The sequence below is a fragment of the Harpegnathos saltator genome, unplaced genomic scaffold (assembly GCF_003227715.2).
Source record: "Harpegnathos saltator strain DR-91 unplaced genomic scaffold, Hsal_v8.6 scaffold132, whole genome shotgun sequence".
Lineage (NCBI taxonomy): Eukaryota > Metazoa > Arthropoda > Insecta > Hymenoptera > Formicidae > Harpegnathos > Harpegnathos saltator.
Genome location: NW_020229909.1, coordinates 929,418 through 949,413, shown reverse-complemented (window position 1 = coordinate 949,413; position 19,996 = coordinate 929,418). Strand labels below are relative to the sequence as shown.

The 19,996-nt window shown below is 49.4% G+C and overlaps 1 protein-coding gene across 5 annotated transcripts in view; it reads left to right on the top strand.

Annotated features, from left to right (window-relative positions):
• Positions 1-19,409, top strand: part of LOC105188875 (fibroblast growth factor receptor 3) — a 92,501-nt gene extending 73,092 nt beyond the window's left edge. For all 5 annotated transcript variants that reach the window (XM_025307947.1, XM_025307946.1, XM_025307945.1 and 2 more), the window contains 2 exons: positions 7,267-7,480; positions 16,261-19,409. In XM_025307947.1, coding sequence (XP_025163732.1) covers positions 7,267-7,480; positions 16,261-16,673 — 627 coding nt within the window. In that variant the 3' untranslated portion in view covers positions 16,674-19,409. The remainder of the gene's footprint in view (positions 1-7,266; positions 7,481-16,260) is intronic.
• The last annotated feature ends 587 nt before the right edge of the window (positions 19,410-19,996 follow it).

The window sequence follows — 19,996 nt, the reverse complement described above, 5'->3', positions numbered from 1 at the left end:
GAGAGAGAGCAGGCGGGCGGGGGAGTTGGCGGAAGTGTGTTGATTGATCAATATAATCTGTTTTGTTTCAGATTCGCGTGGAATTTATATGTTGCGTTCTATCCTAATTGAAATTGCTGTTTGTATTTACGGGTTCGAAACCCCTGTTTATATTTATGAATTCGGGCACATAAATTATTTGATCAAAATGTCGCTACAAATGATCATTTGTTTAATCCGCGCAGTATCGTGGTAAACATGATCTCGTTGTGTGTTTGTCTGTTATATATATTCCTTGCTTCGAGCGCGACGAGTGCGAAGCGTGGGTCGCGACGGAGCGTTTTATCAAGACGAGATCTCACCGATCGAAATTCAGAGCAGTCCGTTGACTAGCATGCTGAAATGATTGGGAAGTTTGCATCTGAAATTGTTTGTAAAATCAGGCCAAGAGATTCAGCCTGAACGATAAGATCTCTCTTTATGCCGGCGAAGTTCATTATTGAGTTCTGGGTCTTCGTTAAATAGCTCAAATATCTTTCTCGTTTTAGTAGCGATGGAGAAAAAAAATTGGTTTCATTCAAAAGCCGTTTGCCGAGTAGTAATGATGTTCCTCCGACAAATTATCTCTCGCCTCGCAATCCGCGCGGCGTGTTATTGAATGAGAATAATTATCGGAATAGCTGTAATGCCTCAAGTCAAGATTACCGTTATACATTGTTGTTGGAAGTAAAAGTGCGCGGACTCTGCTTGGGAAATCCAATGGAATATTCTCACCTGAAATTTAACCGCGACAATGAAAACGGGCGGCTTTTCTCACCGAGCAAATAATTACAGCGGATATTATTGCACAATTCATAGGTATGTTGGTATTTGGCGACCTAATTTGAAAAAAAGTATAATTGCATTATATGTTAGCGTTGCGTCAATATATACAGCTAAACACGATCGCTAGTCTGAGCGAGTCGGTGATCGATATTAAACGCTTCTTGGATTGAATGGGGCAGCGTGTAACAATAACATCGTTCGCGATTGTGCTGCGTGAAACGACAGGACCGCGTCATACCGACAGTAACAATTTCTGTCATTCACTTTAATATATCTAACCGGCGTCTTCTGACAATTTCGCAATCATTACCTAAGCAGTGGCCAAATTTACGTCACTCAACTCGCAGAGACGATCCGTCAAGGTTTTGCTGCTAGTTGCAACACAAATGCTTCCTCTCGGCCTGGCTTGAGGTTTGAGATGATCCGCGAACGACGAATTGACAATTCTCTGGCTGTTATATCTACAAATTTACATGTTTCTGATGCTATTAAATGAAGGGGATTGCATATAGAAAACTTGGTCGACTGACTTTGTTTTCTGCAAAATTTAAATCGTATTATTTTTATAACATTAAAAATGCCTTTGCAAAACAAAAACGATAAAAAATTTCGAAATTTGTATCCCGGCATGGCAGCGTAAATATTTGCCTCATACAAAAGTCTTGCCGCTTGCGCATACTGAACGTGCGTTTGTTTCACTCAGGAATATTTCCCCAACAACAATCGAGGAAATTAAAATTTACAAAGATTTTACAAGCCTAAAAATACCCGAAAAATTTTTGGAAAGATTTCTACATGCACGTATGCTTGTACGTTTTAATATATCGATAAAATAAAAAAACAATAAAACAATACATATTTATATAAAATCTGTATGTACGAGAAATACAGAAAATACAGAAAGAAATACAGAAAAGAAAATATAATCATATTGGGGTTTATCTGATGTGACGTTTTGATTATCGCCTCCGCGTTGTCGGTACATTCGTCGTCATTCATTTTAGTAAACCCTTTACTAAACCTTCCCGTTTACGACTTCTTCGTTCACTTTTTATTGCCCTCGTTTTCCAAGAAGCGACGACATACATCAGGTTCTCCGTCGATATCGCATAAACATCTAATCGTCCCTACGGCAAGACCAAAAAGAAGAACGTTTCCGCCCGATCCCAGTCGAGGAAGACGATCGGGCGGATTCGTCATAATCCGAGACCGCGATAATTGCGTAGAAATGGTAACTAACGAGGTCGAGGTTGCGCCAGTTGATTGAAGCGTTTCGATTAAAGGGACGTTACCGTGATGTCCACACGAATGTCCGGCCGGCAGGTGGTGTGCGATCGATGGAATTCAATTTTCCGCGAGAAAAAGCTCCTCAATCTCGCTTTAGCAGGTGCTTAGAACTTTAGGGGGAATATAAAGGCATATATGGGCGGAGAGATTCTATCGTCACGGACAGACAACCTCTTCCTTCCTTCCTTCCTTCCTTCCCGATTTCGACGGCCAATTCCGTCTACGAGCAGAGCCATCGTTCGATGCCGCGTTCACCGGATTATCCTCACTGATAGCTCTTCTTGCGACGGCACTGACCGTTTTTAGGCATCGGCAGATCTTTCGGGAAAACGTGAAAACGGATATTGATTATTATGTTCGTCCACCTCTCTTCGCCACTTCTCTTCCTTCTCTTCTTCTTCCTCCCCCTCCTCCTCCGCCACCCGCAATCAACTGGCCGGCCACTTTGCCGGGGCGATACTTGTAAAATATTCTCTTGCAAGGTCGTACGGGATGGTGAGCGCATCGTGTTTACGATATTGCAGCGTGTCTGCTGCCATTTCCATCCCTCAAAGGGCTCGGCGACGTTTCGTGAAAAACAGACGCGCGTTCCTCGTCTCTTTCGTATTTGTATCAATTTTATCCGTTACGCTATTTCTGTAATTGAGGGAATGCGTGTACTCGTGGCTGTAACTCGTGGAGAGCTCTTGCACTGTGCAGCACAATGAAAAATATCAAACATTTGCACGACGCGCAGTCTGCGCACGAGTAATTAATTATTAAACACGTTCATGTTTAATTACGCATGCTTTTAAACCGCTGGAGCTTTAGTAACGTTAAAACCTTAAGGAACGAGAATATATTTCCCTTGCAAAACACGTGCATTTTCTGTCAAAAGCGTCCGTTGAGATATCCTTGGGGTGTCATTTCTGTTGGATTCGTTAATTTGCAAGACTCAACGGACATAGACTGCACAGAAAATAACGACAGCACCGAGATCTATCAATATTTGAGTTTTCGAGAAGAATCTTGCCAGCGAAAGAGGAAGTAACCATTTTTCAAGAGCCTTACGTCTTCTCGCTCCATTTTTGTTTATACAGTTATTGCGTACGTCTGTATTTAATTTCCTCGAGCTTACGAGGAGTATGAACGGTTGGATGTAGCGAGATAGAACATAGTATGTGCACGTATGAATCTTTCCCGGGTGCTTGTTTAATATTTACGTTCTTCGAGTCCGGCGGTGCTTGGGCCGAATTTAAAGCTCGCCGTAACCTGTCGCTACGTTGGCCGTGTGTTTTCTCACGCGGGGATTATTTTAAACCTTTTTATGCGAACAGCTTGGAATATACACTGCACGATAAAGCTCGCGAGCGTATATTGACGATGCTTTTCGCGTCGCAACGTTTCGTAAAATACGGTTCCATTAAAAAAAGAATAGCTTAATGGCTATCGACCATTTAGAAAATGCATAAAATATTTTCTCGTTAAGATAAAAAGATCGGTATTTAATGGCATGTAACGCGTAAATAACGGTGGATCTATCGCGGACTAATGAATCTGGCCCTCCGCATGCGGCTTCTATAAAATTGATCTTAAAGGAGATTAAGCACGACGCTCGCTCGAATCGAAAGTGTGTATGAAATGTGCATTACAACAGTGTGTGAAATGTGAAAAGCTTCGTCGTTATTATCGTCATTATTATTATTACCGTATGTAGCAGTTGATCGCGCTGCAGGATGTGTGTGTGTTTGTGTATGATAATTAATTCACAATAACAACACCGACGACGAAAAGTAAAAAACGGCGCGAGCCGAGACAGCGAGCCGGGAAGCGTGCGCGGAATAAAAGGCTTGGTCATACACATCCAGCTTCCCGGCCGTTTCTCCCTTGTTTCCCGGGGCGTTTCGCCCCGTAAGTTTCTCCAGAAAAATTTTTCCCTTCATTTCCTATGTAAATTTCTTCGCATACACCTCCTCCAGTGTATGCACGCGTGCGGGTATAACGCGCAAGCGCTTTCTCCGTCTGTTTAAAGAACACTCTATATCTGCAGATGCCGCCTGCGTGTTAAATATATACAGAGGCGTTTTGGCTCGCCCGCGAGAAAAATCCCGCATCTTCTCTTTCTTCGGGCCGGCAAATTGCGGAAATCTGTCGCCGGGACGCTGCTCCGGGTTGTTACGGAATGATTTTTTATTGACATCAAGCGCACTCGACCGGCGTCTCGGTGCGGATCGCAGTTCATGTATGCGGAGTCGCTGTCGGGCGAGAGTTCGCTTTAAATGTCTTTAGTCCGGCGCTTTAAAACGCGCGCGCGCAATAAAGTTCACTACTGCAACGTCCCGTCCAGCGCACCCGGGCGACGGACCCGGGTTCGTCCGGTTTTACAGACTGCGCACTTCCGTTCCGGAGGAACGCGAAAATGGATGCCGGCCAAGTCGTATCAACGTGGAATATTTTCTCACGGAGATATGTCTTCCGATCGACTCCGCGCGGAATGTTTCTCCACGGTATACCCCTCTCGCGAGCAAATATTGCCCGGTTTATGCGCGGCGCGAGTAGACGCGAAACGGCGTTACCGTGCCAACGCGAGTGTAATAACATTCGAGAGGATTCACAGTCGCGGAATTTTAATTTTTGCTCTTTCGCCCGTGGCATTTAAGCTCGAAATTTAAGCATCGCACGGTAGCGCGCGTCGCGACGTGCGTGTTCGACAAAGTAAAGCACAGGTGTGAGCCGGCGCGACGACGCGCTAACTCGCGTAATTCTCGCTGCACATACTTCTTCATTTCTCGAAGTAAGAAATGTTTTATGTATCACGATGCTCTTCATCTCCGCCGCAGATATATACTTTTATTTGTTGTAAGAGGCTGTGACGTGACAAAGGGTGTAAAAAATACACACACACACACACACATATATATATATATATAGTTATTGAGGGAGATCTGGCGTCTTTGGAGTTTGCGATCAATTCCGGTCACGAGCCCTACAATCATCTCGCGGCACAGTCGTCGGATTATTCTGGCTGACGGCGCTTCTTGGTGGCTTTCAGGTGGTCCGAGAGTCGAGCGGGAGTACGTACGATAGTTACCGGCCATTATTGATGTGCCTTAGTTACTGACCGTCGTGTGTATGTACGTAGGTGTGTGTGTGTGTGTGTGTGTATGTGTGCATGTGCGCGTGTTTGTATACATGTATATACGTGTGTATACCGCAGTTACTGGCCGTTGCAAGTTTTCATTAGTTACTGTCCGTTATGAGCATCCGGTACGGAGTAATAGTTGTCGACGTTGAGTGGTTTATTGACGTCGCAAACTTTATAACGCCTAATTCGCCTAGTGCGCGTCCCGCCTCGCCCGCGGCGAGGCGCCCGTAATCAGTCGACAAAGGCGCAGGTTAATAGGCACATCGGTGTCTTAAGCTTCGAAGTCGATTTCACGCGGCAAGACGAGCGCGTTCATCGGATCGTGCATGCAGATACACGCAGATCTCGCGACGCGGTAAGGTTCCGAAATGTAAAATTCCGCGGGCGGATGTCACGCCGTGGGGGGGGGGAGGAGGAGGGGGCGGGGGGAGAGCGACGGATTTGAAAATTGTGAAACATATATGCGCCGATGCAAAATGTACCAACGGACACGGTGATTCTTTTTACGAAGAAATGAAATTGTATTTGCGGGAAAACGCGAGATAGCCGCGATTGCTTTGTGAAAACCATTGTATTTGCGGTGGTATTAAATCCCCACGTCGCGAGAAGTTACCGTTAAATAACAAATACGTTATTTCGTAAAAAAATCTCGCTAAACAGTAGCTTCGTGTAAAGTCGAAATGTTTGAAAACCGAGCGAAAACCGGGAAGCATGTTTTCACAGACGTATTTTTTTACCTCGACATGACTAAAATTTTCGTGAACGGGAAAAAAATTCTCTGTTTGTAAACTCGCAAGATTTACACTCGCTCGCACAGGAGAAAGCAAAATTCCTTCCCTCTTTCCCTTCCTCTCTCTCTCTCTCTCTCTCTCTCTCTCTCTCTCTCTCTCTCTCTCTCTCTCTCTCTCTCTCTCTCTCTCTCTCTCTCTCTCTGTTTCTCTCTCTCTCCCTTTTTCTCTGAATTACATGCACGTCTCCGTGATAGCTGTTATAACGTTAAAGCATTAAATTCGCGAGTGTTAAAGCATTGCTTGGCACGGAATAAAAGATAAAAATTAAAGCAATCTCGCGCTTTGTTTATCGCTCGCTATTAATCCACTTTTTGCCAGATGGTTACATTCCGCCGCATTCTCTGAGATGCTCCGAGCAAGCGAGATGTCTCTGCTCTATTTTCCGGGATTTTGTTTGTGTTTTGAAAATTTTCAGGACGATAGGTGCACATAGAAAGTTAAGGCATGGGCCATTAATGTATAACGGGTATTCTGGTCTGCAAAGCCAGCAATAGTTATGCGCAGTAGTTAGTGTTTGCATTCCACGGACGTATCAGTAGTTGCGGATCGCCATGTCGAGCAGTAGTTACTAACCGTTATGAACGGGCAGTGATTACTGTTCATTATACGCGGACTGTAGTCACCGACTGTTATGACTAACAGTGACAGCTGTGTCGCCAATCTATATTCCAATTATCGTGTTATGTACGAAAACCGTATCGAATTTTTTCTCCTTTTTTCATCTTTTTCCTTTTCCGCTTTTTGTTTTTATGTGTTTCTTTTCTTTTTTTTTTCGTTTTTCTCACCAAAATCTGCAAGTCAGGTTGAAAACGCACAGTCTGAAATTTTCGACGGCATAGATAACGAAAAGTAATACGAAAAGCTAATAAATATGGTGAGAGAGAGAGAGAGAGAGAGAGAGAGAGAGAGAGAGAGAGAGAGAGAGAGAGAGAGAGAGAGAGAGAGAACGTTCTCTCTCTGCGATATACATATTTCATTTTTCCCGTGCGGGCATACGCGCGCTTTTCATTTTCATCGTATTAAATTTTAGCGATAGGCATCAAAACTCGTAAATGAACGCGGAAATTACGCGGGGATGGAAATTGTTGCACACGATTTCACGAGAATTCGATTTTTCGTTAGACGCGTGGGAATTATTCCGCCCGAGTTATTTAAACGCGAAATACGTCATCGAAGACACATTCGTTCTGCGGCAGCGTGAGTGATAAATCGCTACGGCTTCACTAATGAATTCTTTTTTGCCTTTTTGCCGGTTCGCAGGTGTCATGGATCAAACGGAAGAACGTGCAGGAGTTACTGACCGTAGGACTGACGACGTACGCCAATGACGAGCGGTTTCAGGCGATTCATTTCCACCACAGCGAGGACTGGACTCTTCAAATAAAATACGTTCAACCGAGGGACGCCGGCTCATACGAGTGCCAAGTGTCTACTCATCCGCCCACGAGTATATTTCTGAAACTCGAGGTTGTCGGTAAGAGTAAAATTTAATCACGGAGTTAATTATCAATTATATACACTCAGCCGCGTTCTCTCATCACTCGCGAGGCTCCGAGTTCGCGTTCCTTCGTCATCATATCTCTGTCTCTCTCTCTCTCTCTCTCTCTCTCTCTCTCTCTCTCTTTCTCTCTCTCTCTTTCTCTCTCTCTCTTTGCTCCGAAGGCGAAGGATCCCGCGGATGATAACGAATGGTGCGCGTTTGAAGCAAAAGGTTACGCTTTACGCTCGAGGAGACGCCTCGCAGCGAAAATATTCACCTCGTAATTAACAGCGCCGGCATTTTCATTCGGTGATTTTTTTATATTTTTGCTTCCGTGTATGTTTATGAATAGACGGACTGACTGAATAATGAGAAATTATTTCTCTCTCTCTCTCTCTCTCTCTCTCTCTCTCTCTCTCTCTCTCTCTCTCTCTCTCTCTCTCTCTCTCTCTCTCTCTCTCTCTCTCTCTCTCTCTTTGTCTCTTCCTCCCTTTGTTTCTCTTTCTCTTACTCTTTTCCAGCAAAACCCGAACAATGTCTCGGCGTATTGATTACCAGCATTCCTCCGTATACAACTTTCCTATCACCACCTTCTTACTTACATATTTAACTCACACATTGCGCAAAGTAAATATGTACTGCTTGGAGGTCGAGCAGTACGGGACACAATGCGTGCACGGGCGTGTAAACATAACGCACAATGCTCCCTCGTATGTGGTTGCGCTATATGTATTGTATATCTTGGCTTTCTGCGGAAGAGCGGAACCGCGAAGAGTATCTCCACTCGTAGTCGGAGAACTTTACTTCCCATTGATAAGAGTACATCTATGAATATAACAATTCCTTTCCTCTCCTTCCCCTTCTCTCTCTCTCTCTCTCTCTCTCTCTCTCTGGTCTTTTCTCTTCAGTTGCTTATATCCGCCTATCTGGCTACCTCGACAATTTGCGCATTTCTGCACATTTTCCAAAAGACATTCCTCACATAACTTCTCTATCCCGTCCTCGGTCCGGAGCCACGATTTAAGTGCAAGTTGGCGGAAACTCCGGCGCTCCCGTTCTTGAGTCGTCACCTGGGAGAAGGAAAGGGGGAGGAAGAGAGAGAGAGAGAGAGAGAGAGACAGCAGGTATTTTTATTTAGATTTTATTAAGCGGCACAGGCGGGATCGATAGCGTGAAAATACTTTTCCGTTGTCGCGGGAATTTCATGAAATACGCTCTCGTCGACGGCCGCTTTCTCCTTCCTCTCACTCACTCACGCACTCCCTCTCTTTCTTTCTCCCTCGCGCTGCACGCGCGCGCGCGCGGCACCCGCATATTTGCATTTAGATTCGGCTTTTTCCGGCGCGCATCTCTTATGCGCGAGGCTATCTAATTTCCTCGGGATTTCGTTGGCCTTTTTTCGATGTCGCGCGCGAGAGAGCGCGGTATTACGTATACGCGGTCTTACACCGCCCTTTTCCTTAGGCGCTTTTCGATATTTATGTCCGTGTCCGTGCAGCACACCCCGACGCGCTTCAACCCTTTCACCTGGCTTTGAGCGTCTCGGCGCTCTCTCCATCGTGCGCGTTAGTATGCGATTTGTGAAATTCCTGCGTTCGAGCTGCGACGTTCGCACAAACAGACTGTCGTCAGCGTATATAAGTCAATATTACTCTTCGAGAATATTTCATCGAAGGCACTCTCTGTCGAGATCCGCGGAATATATCCCGGGGAATTATCCGGAGCAGACACCGTAAACGTACTTCATGTATATGTTATTTTCCTTCTCGAGCTTTCTCTCGTCCACCTCCGAGCCGACTCTCCGAGCTCGTCTCGGCCCCTGTTCTTTGCCGAATTACGTTTACATAAGTGGGCCCTTTTCTTCTACCGCTTCTTTCATATTTATGTACCGCCAGACCTGGAATACATCGGATAAATTTCCACCCCCGAGCACATCAGCGCCGGCCCCGCCGGCGCTTCTTAGCACCTCGAGCGAAGGAGGGTGAAAACAATTTGAGATATCGAATGCGGCGGATCAGGTTCCATACTGAACGGATTGATTTTATATCGCTACCGCCGCGGCGTCGAGTAAGCGCTGAAAGTCGGCGCCGTAAAGCGGAATATAGGCGCTCCGAAGAGACGAGACGACTCGACAATTCGCGCCAAATGCGCTCGTGGAAAATTGCTCGCGGAAGATCCAACGACCGCTACTCTCGGGCTTATCAGTCTCAACGAACCTGCATTGTATCCATTCGGCGTTGTTAACGAGCGGTCGCGCGGCTGCTGTGCGGCAAGCGATCGACGGGAGGGGAGGAGGGTGGCAAACCCCCCGAAGCGTCGCGTTCCCGCGAGTGTCGCCGGAGTATTCTCCGGCTCTTCGTACGATCCAACGCCGATTGTGGCACTTTTGCCGAAGGAGTCGCTTCTTTTTCTCAAGCGTGCGTCTCCCTCAGTCGACGGCGGTTTGCGGGAATTTGCTCGCAGCAGCCGTATTTTTAGACTTCACCACGCCCGGACCATCGTTCTATATGTACTCTGCTGGGCTGAGGCCGAGCTTAACGGCCACGATCTCGAGTATTTTTGAGAGGAAACCGCTCAACGGCGGCCGTTCAGCTCAGTCGACTTGTGTCGTGCGCGCGTTGCCCGCTGAGTCGCGCTTCGGCTGCGGGGCGGATTCTGTCTACGGAGTTGCGGCGGCGTGCCTCGCCTCGGGCATTTTTGTCTTCGGAGAGAACACGCTCGCCTTCGCGTCCGATACTCTTAAGTGTCAGGTGATGCTTACCCGCAGCCCCGGGGGCATTTGACACTCTCGTGAATCTCCAGTCTTCGTTCCGACGAGAGACTCGGATTCACGCCCCGCACTCGCTTATTCTTCGTGTACACAGCCGCGCACGGTGGCTAAACCCGTCCTTCGCCTCTGCGAGATCTCTCGGAGCCCTCGTGCTTGTCTAGATCCCCCCCTCCACCGTCCGACACCGCGTTCGTCTTTCGATCCGCGGGACCCCCATTGTGTGCGGGTCCGCTCGAGACCGCGCACTCTTCTCTCTCCGTGCGGGCGCACCCGTCTCCGGATGATGTCGGAGCTCTCTCGAAGCTCCAGCGGAGAGAGAGCATCACGATCGCGGCTGGATAAGCGGAGCACCGCAGCATTGATTTCGTACGCGCGCGATTCTAGTCGCGCGAATACTCGTCGAATACCTTCCTCTTTGAGAGAGGCAGCTCGCTCACCATCTCAAAAGCGCTCTCGAAAGCAAACCCCGGGATTATTAATTGATAACTGTCGGCAGGGCCACCGTCAGCGCCGGCGGCGCGCAAACTCGAAAGACACAACGCCACGTAATTTATGCAAAACTCTGCTAAACTCCCGCGAATCTCCATACTCCATACTTGTACGCGACGCTTTTTGCGCGCGCGCGCGCGCGCGTAACATCTCCGCTGTCCGACTTGCCTCCCATACACGACGAATCGCTCGCGCTCTGATTGCGCGTTTCCCCGTTAGTACAGCGGAGTTAATTTATGTCGAGTTGTTTGTAACGTATGTACTCTCTGATTTCTGACAGTACATGTTTTATGTATGCAGCGCCGGTAATTTTCTCGAGATGTCTGCCCAGGTCTTCGCGCGCCAGGCATCCTGGCGCCGCGCTACGCGTAACCTCCCGAGGTCTCTTCCTGCGTGCTTTTAATATTTCTGTTTTTTTCGATGCTCCCCCGGCCCCCCGCCTGACCTGGCCCGCTGAGATTCAGAGCGTTTTCACGTTGTTGACCCTTCAATCGCGCGAGACCTACCTACCCCACGAATGTCTAATGAAGCAGCTGCTGTCACTGAGAGAGCTGTCGCACGCGGCGCGCTGTGCGGCGTGCGGCTCCGCCGCTGGAATTCGGGATTCGAGGATGTGCCTGCCTCTTTGCGAGAGCGTCGCTCTCATTTGTTTGACTTGAGAAGAAATTCGAGCGCGATCCCGTCCTATCCGAATGACAGACTCGATTTCTCTTCAGTTAGTTTCCGAAGCAATTCCTCTCCGCGATGTTGACGAGTAAGTTCTATTTACTTTCGTTACCCGGTTCATTAAGTTCGGCGGCGCCCACGGTCGGATCGCAATCACGCTCACGACGAGGAAACAGTTGCGTTATTAACGTCGCGAGTGGGCAACATATTCTCGCGATCGCAATTGCGATCCACGGCGGTCGGGCTGGAGGGTTGCGGGGAGGGGGGAGGGGGGAGGCAAATCGAACAGTCCCGCGAAGAAAATTGAAATAAATCTGTCGAAACGTGCCTATATATATATCGGCGGTGGAATAGGAGGAGACCCGATTGAGGCACTAAGAAGGAGAACTTGGGAGGGAGGTGAATTTAATGAAGGCGGCGAGCCGGAAGGAATCCGGTATAACTTTCGAATCAATATGACAGTGATATTGTCTTTGAAATGAAGATAGTTTTAAACTCGGCCTTAATGAGCTCCCATTAAAATACAATCGGCGCGCAGCGGGACGCGCCCGCTCGCACTCTCTCGTCCATTTGCTCCAACTCCGGCCGTATATTTCGCCCTCGGAAGATCACAAGCGGACCGCTCTCTCTCTCTCTCTCTCTCTCTCTCTCTTCCTCTCTCTCTCTCTCGGCGGGCCCATCCCGATCTTGATCACTCGATAGCGGCACATCGTCCTTAAGCTACGGTAATGGGCGCGCGTGCGCGCGCGCGATATTATGTTCCGCGGGCACTTTGTAAGCTGTCCAATTCTCTCCCCCCCCCCCTCCCCCTCCGCTCCATGTAACATCTCGAATTTCTAATTTACATGGGTTCTCAGTTTCCCCCCCCATTTAATTACGCGGGCATACACGCTCGTGCGCGCCCGCGCCAAGTCGCGGGCGATACTTGAACGCATCGCGCGGACGGCTCGCCGTTATTAAACGCGACGCGTTCTTTCCACGTGTTCGCGGAGACTTTGAATTATTAATCCTCAGTGGGACGATGCTACTTCTCCGAGCCTCTCCCCCCTCAGCCGTCGCCTGTGCCACGTCGGGCGATATTTATGCCGGTTTTATTACGTACTTTTGCGTACTGGCGAGGGATTAACGTTCCGTGTTGGGCCGACGTTGTCGCCGATAAACGACGGTAAGGCAGGCATCGGGTTAGAATACTTCGTTGTCCCAAATGTGTCAGGGCGTGCAGGCGATGTTAAAAACGTAGGTAGGTGAAAATTCATCACGAAGATTGGGAGGCAAGGAAGCATGATCGAAAAATGTCGCGCGCTTTTGAAGCGCGATAACGAAATTCTTTGTCGCGCCGGCGTACGGTAGGCGGGCTACGGGGGTGGCCCGCGTAAATATTTCAGCGAAGGCTGTCAAAAAAAATTGTTCAGGCAAGCGGCGAACAAGGGCGCACGCTCCGGCGATCCGAAACTGCATTTCCCGCAGGAGAACCAACGCCCATTCACTTCGCGGGAAAGCCCTCAGACCGCACGCAACGTTTCGAATCACATCTCGACTATCGTTCGCGGCCGCTCGGCCGTGACAGTAGTCAGCTAGCGGTAACAGCGTATATCTGGCCTGGGGTATATGGGTGTCGGCGGCGTGTTTACAGTGTTCTCTCACACCTGATCCTATAATGCCTCCCTCTGCTGGCCGGGGTGCGCTGCGCGAGCGTGGCCGCGTGTCAGGCCGCGCTCGAGTGAAAGGGTGAAACGCGCCAGAGCGTGAACGGACTTAAAATGCGCGCGCGGAGGCCGCCGCCGTTGCGCGGGCTACGCTCTCTCGCGAGATACACCGCGAAACGTGAGTCATCCCGACAGTATTTCTCAAAGTCGGGATCGCGCGCGGTACGGTGCAATAACTACTGTACACCCACCCTCGCTCCCAAATTCCACCGCATCCTGAAGCTCTCCAGCTTCCGAGATGTACCCGCGTGTAATAAATGACTTTGCGGTCGGATTACGGTGCGTCGTCGTTGTGTGTTATTGGGCACCAAAAGGCAGCTTGCTCTTGTTTTCATAAGTAACACCGCGAATGGGTGGAAGCGAGAGAGAGAGAGAGAGAGAGAGAGAGAGAGAGAGAATGTGTGCGTGCGTGTGTATGTGTGTAAAGAGGATGGGAGAACAGAACAGAGGCAAGGAGGGAGATATGAGATGATGAATCGTACGGTGCAATCAGTGTAATAGTTTTCGCCGAGGAATTTATAGACGGTGACACATTTGAATATAAAATAATAAATACCACCGATACATCAGTAGTCAATCGGTAGTTGCGTAGCACCGTGTGCACCTCACGTAGATGTAACGAACAGCGGCGGGCGTAAACTTTTTTCCCCTCCCTCGTAACGTACAGCTGTCAAAGTATTAAACTCGTATCACCTATTCGTAATCACTTTGGAATACTACACTCAAAAATCGTAAATTTATCAATCCAATATTTCAGGCCGTTTGAAATGTTTTGAGAGTTTTATGTCACACTGCTCAGCGCTATCGACTTACAAATCACAAAATCAATGCATATGACGTTTCAGAGGAAAGAGCAGAAATGGTTTCCATTTGCGATAAAACCGATATCAATTCTGCGAGAACCCGCCCCGTTACAATGACCGTAAACACAGAGAGGTATCAGGAGAATGTTATCCCTTCACTCTTGATTGATTAATTAAACCGTCCATTTAATTAAGCGTTATAGAGTAGAATTGTTTTAATTAAATGTATCTACTTTCCTCCGGAATTATTCCGTGGGCCGGATTCGTGTGCGGTCGGATATTTCCAAAATTTGACACAAAATTGTATGCGTGCGCGATAACTACACGACAATGTTCCATGATGGATAGTATCAAATATCACCGATACATGACTCAATTTTTATTTGTATCGTTTCCTTTCAAGTATCTCGATCGAATTTGATTAAACCATAAACGAAATTTTGCATGATAATAAAATACATCAAATTTCTATGACTAGAGCAACCAGGTAAATGAATATTGAATATATCGAATTATGTATCTGTATCGTTCACCAAATTAACGACTGCTTCGGGTAACGTTAATCTGTTTATAAGAAATATCGGATTATTACATCACACGAACAGCAGCTGATAATGTAAATGCAGTTAACAGAGCAATCCGTACGTGTGAGCGGATAATTATTTATTCGCCTAATTGCGTAATCGGGTGGAAGTACCCTTTTTACCGGGGCGCAAACGGAAATAGCGTGGTTAATGTGATTACCGTTCGATGTTAAGTCGCTAATGAATTAGAATTTCTATGAATAATAATATTAGTTGCATGTGATGTGATTATAACCGTACTGTTCTGCAGAGGACACGGTCTAATTGAATACTAAATTAATAGACAGTTTACTCAATGCACGTATGCGCACGCGTACGTGTGAGGGGGGGGGGGGGCGGGGCGGCGGATTGTTCGAGGAATTAATTAGCGCGGGAGATTAATTTCTTGTCGAATAATTAATTGCGGTAGAAAACGAATCGGGCCGAGTCGACGAAGGAAGGACGCCGGTGGAGTTTCCTGCCCTTTTCGCAAGGTCTCAAATTCTTTGAACATTTCCTAGACACGCCAGAACAAATACAGCATATCCATTCTCTCGGCGTATGTACGTACTCGACGGTTGAAGGTTTATCGTTGGAATAAGTGATTAATACACCTATCGCCTGGCGGAGCGAAATATTGCATATCGAAGGTATGATCGATAGTATATCTCGACTCCTCTCGATGTCCTTTATATCAAAGCGTATCGGGGAAGCCGAAATTGGCAGTTTGCTAATGGAAATAGTAACATGCAGATTTGCTGCTCCAGATGAAAAGTTAATTATGCAATCGGTCTGCTTTCATGCGAATATCACTCACAAACACGCGCGCTCACGGAGACACGCACGCACGTGTTCACGCGCGCGTGCGCGCATTATACATATTAATTATAATATTGATATTATTGGATAAAAGGTTACATCATCGTTCCCGATAAATCACACCGTTGTATTAATTTCGTATTACATTGATTGCCTATTAGCCAAATCTGATAGGCCAAATATCGTTCCGCAGTTCCCCCGGCGGAGAAACACTGAATTACAGTTATTAACAGATTACAGGATATCGTGTCGCACCTGCCGAATTGCGGCCACGTTTGTGTACTCGGCCGCTCGGCCGCTCGGCCAGGGAAAGAGCTGGAGATTGAAGCGGAGAGAGAGAGAGAGAGAGAGAGAGAGAGAGAGAGAGAGAGAGAGAGAGAGAGAGAGAGAGAGAGAGAGAGAGAGGTATTAGAACGAGGAATAAAACGCGCGGAAAGAATCAATTCAAATTTCTCCTGCGAATCGTCGCACCGTCAAGCTTCGCTGGAGACGCGCACCGCCTCCTATACCCGGCTTGCCGTCTCGCGACGACAATTTGAACGGGCTTCATTCAGATGCCCGAACGTAATCGTGGGCATCTGTTCAAGATAATCGGCCGCCGTGCCAATTTCAGCCTCTCTCTCTCTCTCTCTCTCTCTCTCTCTCTCTCTCTGTGTGTGTGTGTGTGTGTGTGTTTCTCCTTTCTTCAGCGTCTCTCTCTCTCTCTCTCTCTCTCTCTCTCTCTCTCTCTCTCTCTCTCTCTCTCTCTCACCCTCTCTGTCCTTCTTTCTCATTCGGGGAAGCGGGAGACCCGCCCGGTTTGAGAAACCCTGGCGGGACGTGCCCGAGATCCTGTCACTCCCGTGGCGAGCTATCCCCTTTTCCCGACCCCGACGGGCTCTCACGCCCGTAGTAAACAATACGACGTCCCGGAGTATAAGCGGCTCACGTCTCACGTGTCACGTTCGGCCATTTGCAGAAGCTAGAGCGGAGATAGCCGGCCCGGCGGAGAAATTCGTGAGGCCCGGCAGCACGTTGCAACTGCACTGCCTCGTGAAGAAGTCGACCGAGGCGCCGACGTACCTCTTCTGGTACCACAACTTACGCATGATCAACTTCGACGTGGAGCAAGGCGTCAACGTGAGCACCGACCTCGCCGGCAGGGAGAGCTGGTTGGAGGTGCCAAAGGCATCGGACCGGCACTCGGGCAACTACACCTGCAAGGCCACCAACGCCCAGCCGGCGCGCGTCTTGGTGCACGTGTTCAAGGGCGACAATCCGGCCGCCATGCAGCACAGCATGGCGACCTCACCGTCGATGATGGCCTGCACCGCCTTGCTCACCATGTTCGTCACGCTCAAGCTGGCGCTGCAGACGAACTGGAGCTTGTGACGTGCGTGTGTGTAAGGGACACGGACTTAATCCGAGGGTGTTAGCGGAATTGTGTAATTATTGTCATTAAACGTGCCCGCGGAAATCGCGCGCGAATTTCACCGCCAGGAGAGCTTTGCAGCAGACTCTCCGGCGGCCATAGCAGCACGCTGCTTCCAGTCGCGAAGATCCATCGTCGTTAACGAGACCGAGGACTGTGCGGGAGAACTCTCTTTATTCCACTATACTCTCTCTCTCTCTCTCTCTCTTTCTCTCTCTCTCTCTCTCTCTCTCTGTTTCTCTTTCTGTCTCTTTGTGGGAGCTGCGGGATCGGCAGTGATTGATCGTTGCTTATCCAGAGCGGTCGAGCGCGTTCGCAGTGCCCAGCAAAATAGTATCGAAAGGTCACTTGTGGTTATTTGCGCCGTTGAACGACCACCTGATCGATTCGGCGTTTAATTACAGTCGCGACCGGCAGATACGTGTAACAACGTAGCGCGCTAATACGAAGAGCGCGATAATGTCATCGCGCGCCGAAGTCCACGAGGTTGCTGACGAATGGATCGGCGCATCCATTGAAATCCCCAGTAATCAGGCGACGTCGTCGTTCTTCCTGACGGAGGACGACATAGGCGGCGAGTGTAACGGCTCACCTGTTCGCATCCGTTCGCAGAGCGAGCGAGCGCCGGGCCGAGGAAGCTCAGCGCCGCTGTAGAATAAAACGCCGCCGTGTAACTTGGAGATGGGTCGCGTATTATCGTCTATTCTTCCGGCGATCGATCGTGTTACATTCCGTGTCACATGCTGGAACGAGGGATATTAGGCCGTGATGCGCACAGGCTTCGCGGCGCCAGGAGTGTGTGTCTTCGGCGGCGGTGGATCGACTCCCGCCCGCGAGAGATCGTGTTCGACGATCGATCGAGTGCGTGTGACTAGCGTGCCGAGCGGGAAAAATTGGACGCTGACGCGCGGATGAAGACAGACTCATCAATCTAACCGGCTAATACGACGCTAGCAGCGGCGTTCGCCGACCGCGCGCGCGCGCGCGCGCGCGATCTTCCACGGGCCCGAGGTTTCTGTGTTGGTGAATGTGCGCGGTGCTATACGTCCGGGTAGAGAGAACTCCTCAGAGACCGATGAGCGCTGTGCGAGATGGCATTTGCGCGCCGCGCCGGTACTTTGGCGGACAAAGCGGCTCGTCGCGTGCACCGCATGCGTGGCTGAACGATCAAGTGTGTCGAATTTCGGCCGGTGGGCCGGAAGGAGAAGAGAACGGAAATCGCGCGCGCGCCCGACACACGAGGATGCTCGACGACGACGTGACGGGAGCGCGAGTCCCGAGATGAAAGCAACAACCCGGCTGAAAGTAAGTGATTGATAGCGCGGAGATCGGAACTGTGTCCGCGGACACTCGTGGCCGTGGGCATCAGCAATCGCCTGGACGGCGCATCAAAGCGACCAAGCGAAGATGATGCATTCGCCGGCGATGCGCTGCTCGCCGCTAATAACACAGGGCGCTTTGTCCTTGACTCGAGTGCGCTGTGGAAGACAAATATACGGGGAGGTGGTGGAAGGACTGTGGGTGACTTTGGGAAACTACGGGAGTGACGTCTCTTCTCTCGCCGAGGCCTAAGATACTTGATCGGCGCGCGGCTGCGACACGCGGTCGTTCCAACGAAAGTCTCATGCGAAATGTTCAGCCCTCCAGCCGAGAGGGCTTTCGACTCGAGAGGACTCTGCGGACGGTGGTGGGTGATGGCGGACACGAGTGAAAATAATATCCAGACTAAATAAACCGAAGCTGAGCTCTTCACTAAACTCTCGAGCGCAGAACGGCGGCCTCGTGCGCGCGCGCGCACAGACGGACGTTGATCGCGCCCGCGGAGTTATCGTGCCAAGGTTCTTTTGTAATCAAACACTCGCTGAGAGTTAGTATAAGCGATCTCGGCGATCGAGCCGCTCGCATCGGTAAGTGCGAGGCATCGATGCGAAGGGAATCAATATAATGAGGCTTGCGTTCGGCCAGAGACGGGCTACTTCCGTTCATGCGCGAAACGGCTCAAATTCGGCAAAAAGGAGAAAAGAAACGAATTCGGCAATTTTATTCGGGATTTTAATCGAGATAGTTTCCCTGAAAATCCTCGTTCGATACGCGCGAACACATCTTGTTTCGAGGGCTTCCATCAAATTACTCGAAATTGAATGTATTCGCAGGAGGACTTCCCACTGACTCTTCCCGACGCGATTCGAAGATCGAACGGGTGCGAGCGGGTTGAACGACGAACGTTCCACGTGATCAACGGCGATAAGAAGCCCGCGGAGCAACCGCGGAGTAATCGTTCACTTTGCGGCCGCGATTAATCGAGAGACTGTCCGTACGGTGTTCACCTCGTGTCGTGTCGCACGGCTCTCCTCGACGTAGCCGGCCAAGGAGAACTCTCCTTACTCGGGTGTCCACGGGGGAGTGCCTGCGATCGTCGAGTCGACGAGCCCGAACCCGAAGGGTGATCGACGTTACACGCGAGGGTGCGTTGCGCGCGCTTTCCCGATAATGAAACGATAATCGGTCTGTGACGAGTGCCGCGATTAACGGCGGCATTTCGACGGGTCGCTGCGCCGTCACTTCGCCGGCACAACTTTCCGTAATGTCTGCATGCGACCTTGCGCGACCCGATACTCTAACCTTGCACGCACGCCGCCGATTGAAAGTGCAAGCGCTGTCGATAATCCGCCGCCGCCGCCGCCATGCGTGCTGTACTAACACAGACAAATTACGAAGTTTCAAACTTGTTAATCTTGATTATCGCCTCTCGTCACACCGTCGTCGCACCGATGCGCGCGATGAAAAATTAAGGGGCAGGGGGCGGCGGGAAGGAGGAGTATAGGAGAATAGGAGAAGGAGGTGGAGGAGGAGCGCGAACGTCGACGTAGCCTCGCCGGCGAAGTTGCAAAGTTATAATATTGCGTGTTTTCGCAAGTTCCCTCTCTAAAGCTGACGCTAAACTGCAGGCTGCCGGAAACACCGAATTTAATGCACAGCTTCCGTTCCCGGAAGCACCGCGCGGGCGGCGCGGGCGGCGGACTTGAGCCCTCGGCTATCGCCGAAGGGAAAGAATTAATTAACTGAATTTGCCGCGAACTTGCGTGTTTTAGGAGCACATTTGGATTTGCTGTCGCGAATCTGGGAGGCGGTGCACCGAATTTCACTCCCATATCTAATCCCATTTTTAATACATATTTTAATACATATTCCTTTGTTTTATAAATATGTCTTTTTATAAATATGTTTCTGTCGACACACACACGTGGGCATCGAAATCGGGGATGCTGCTTTTATTCCTTTT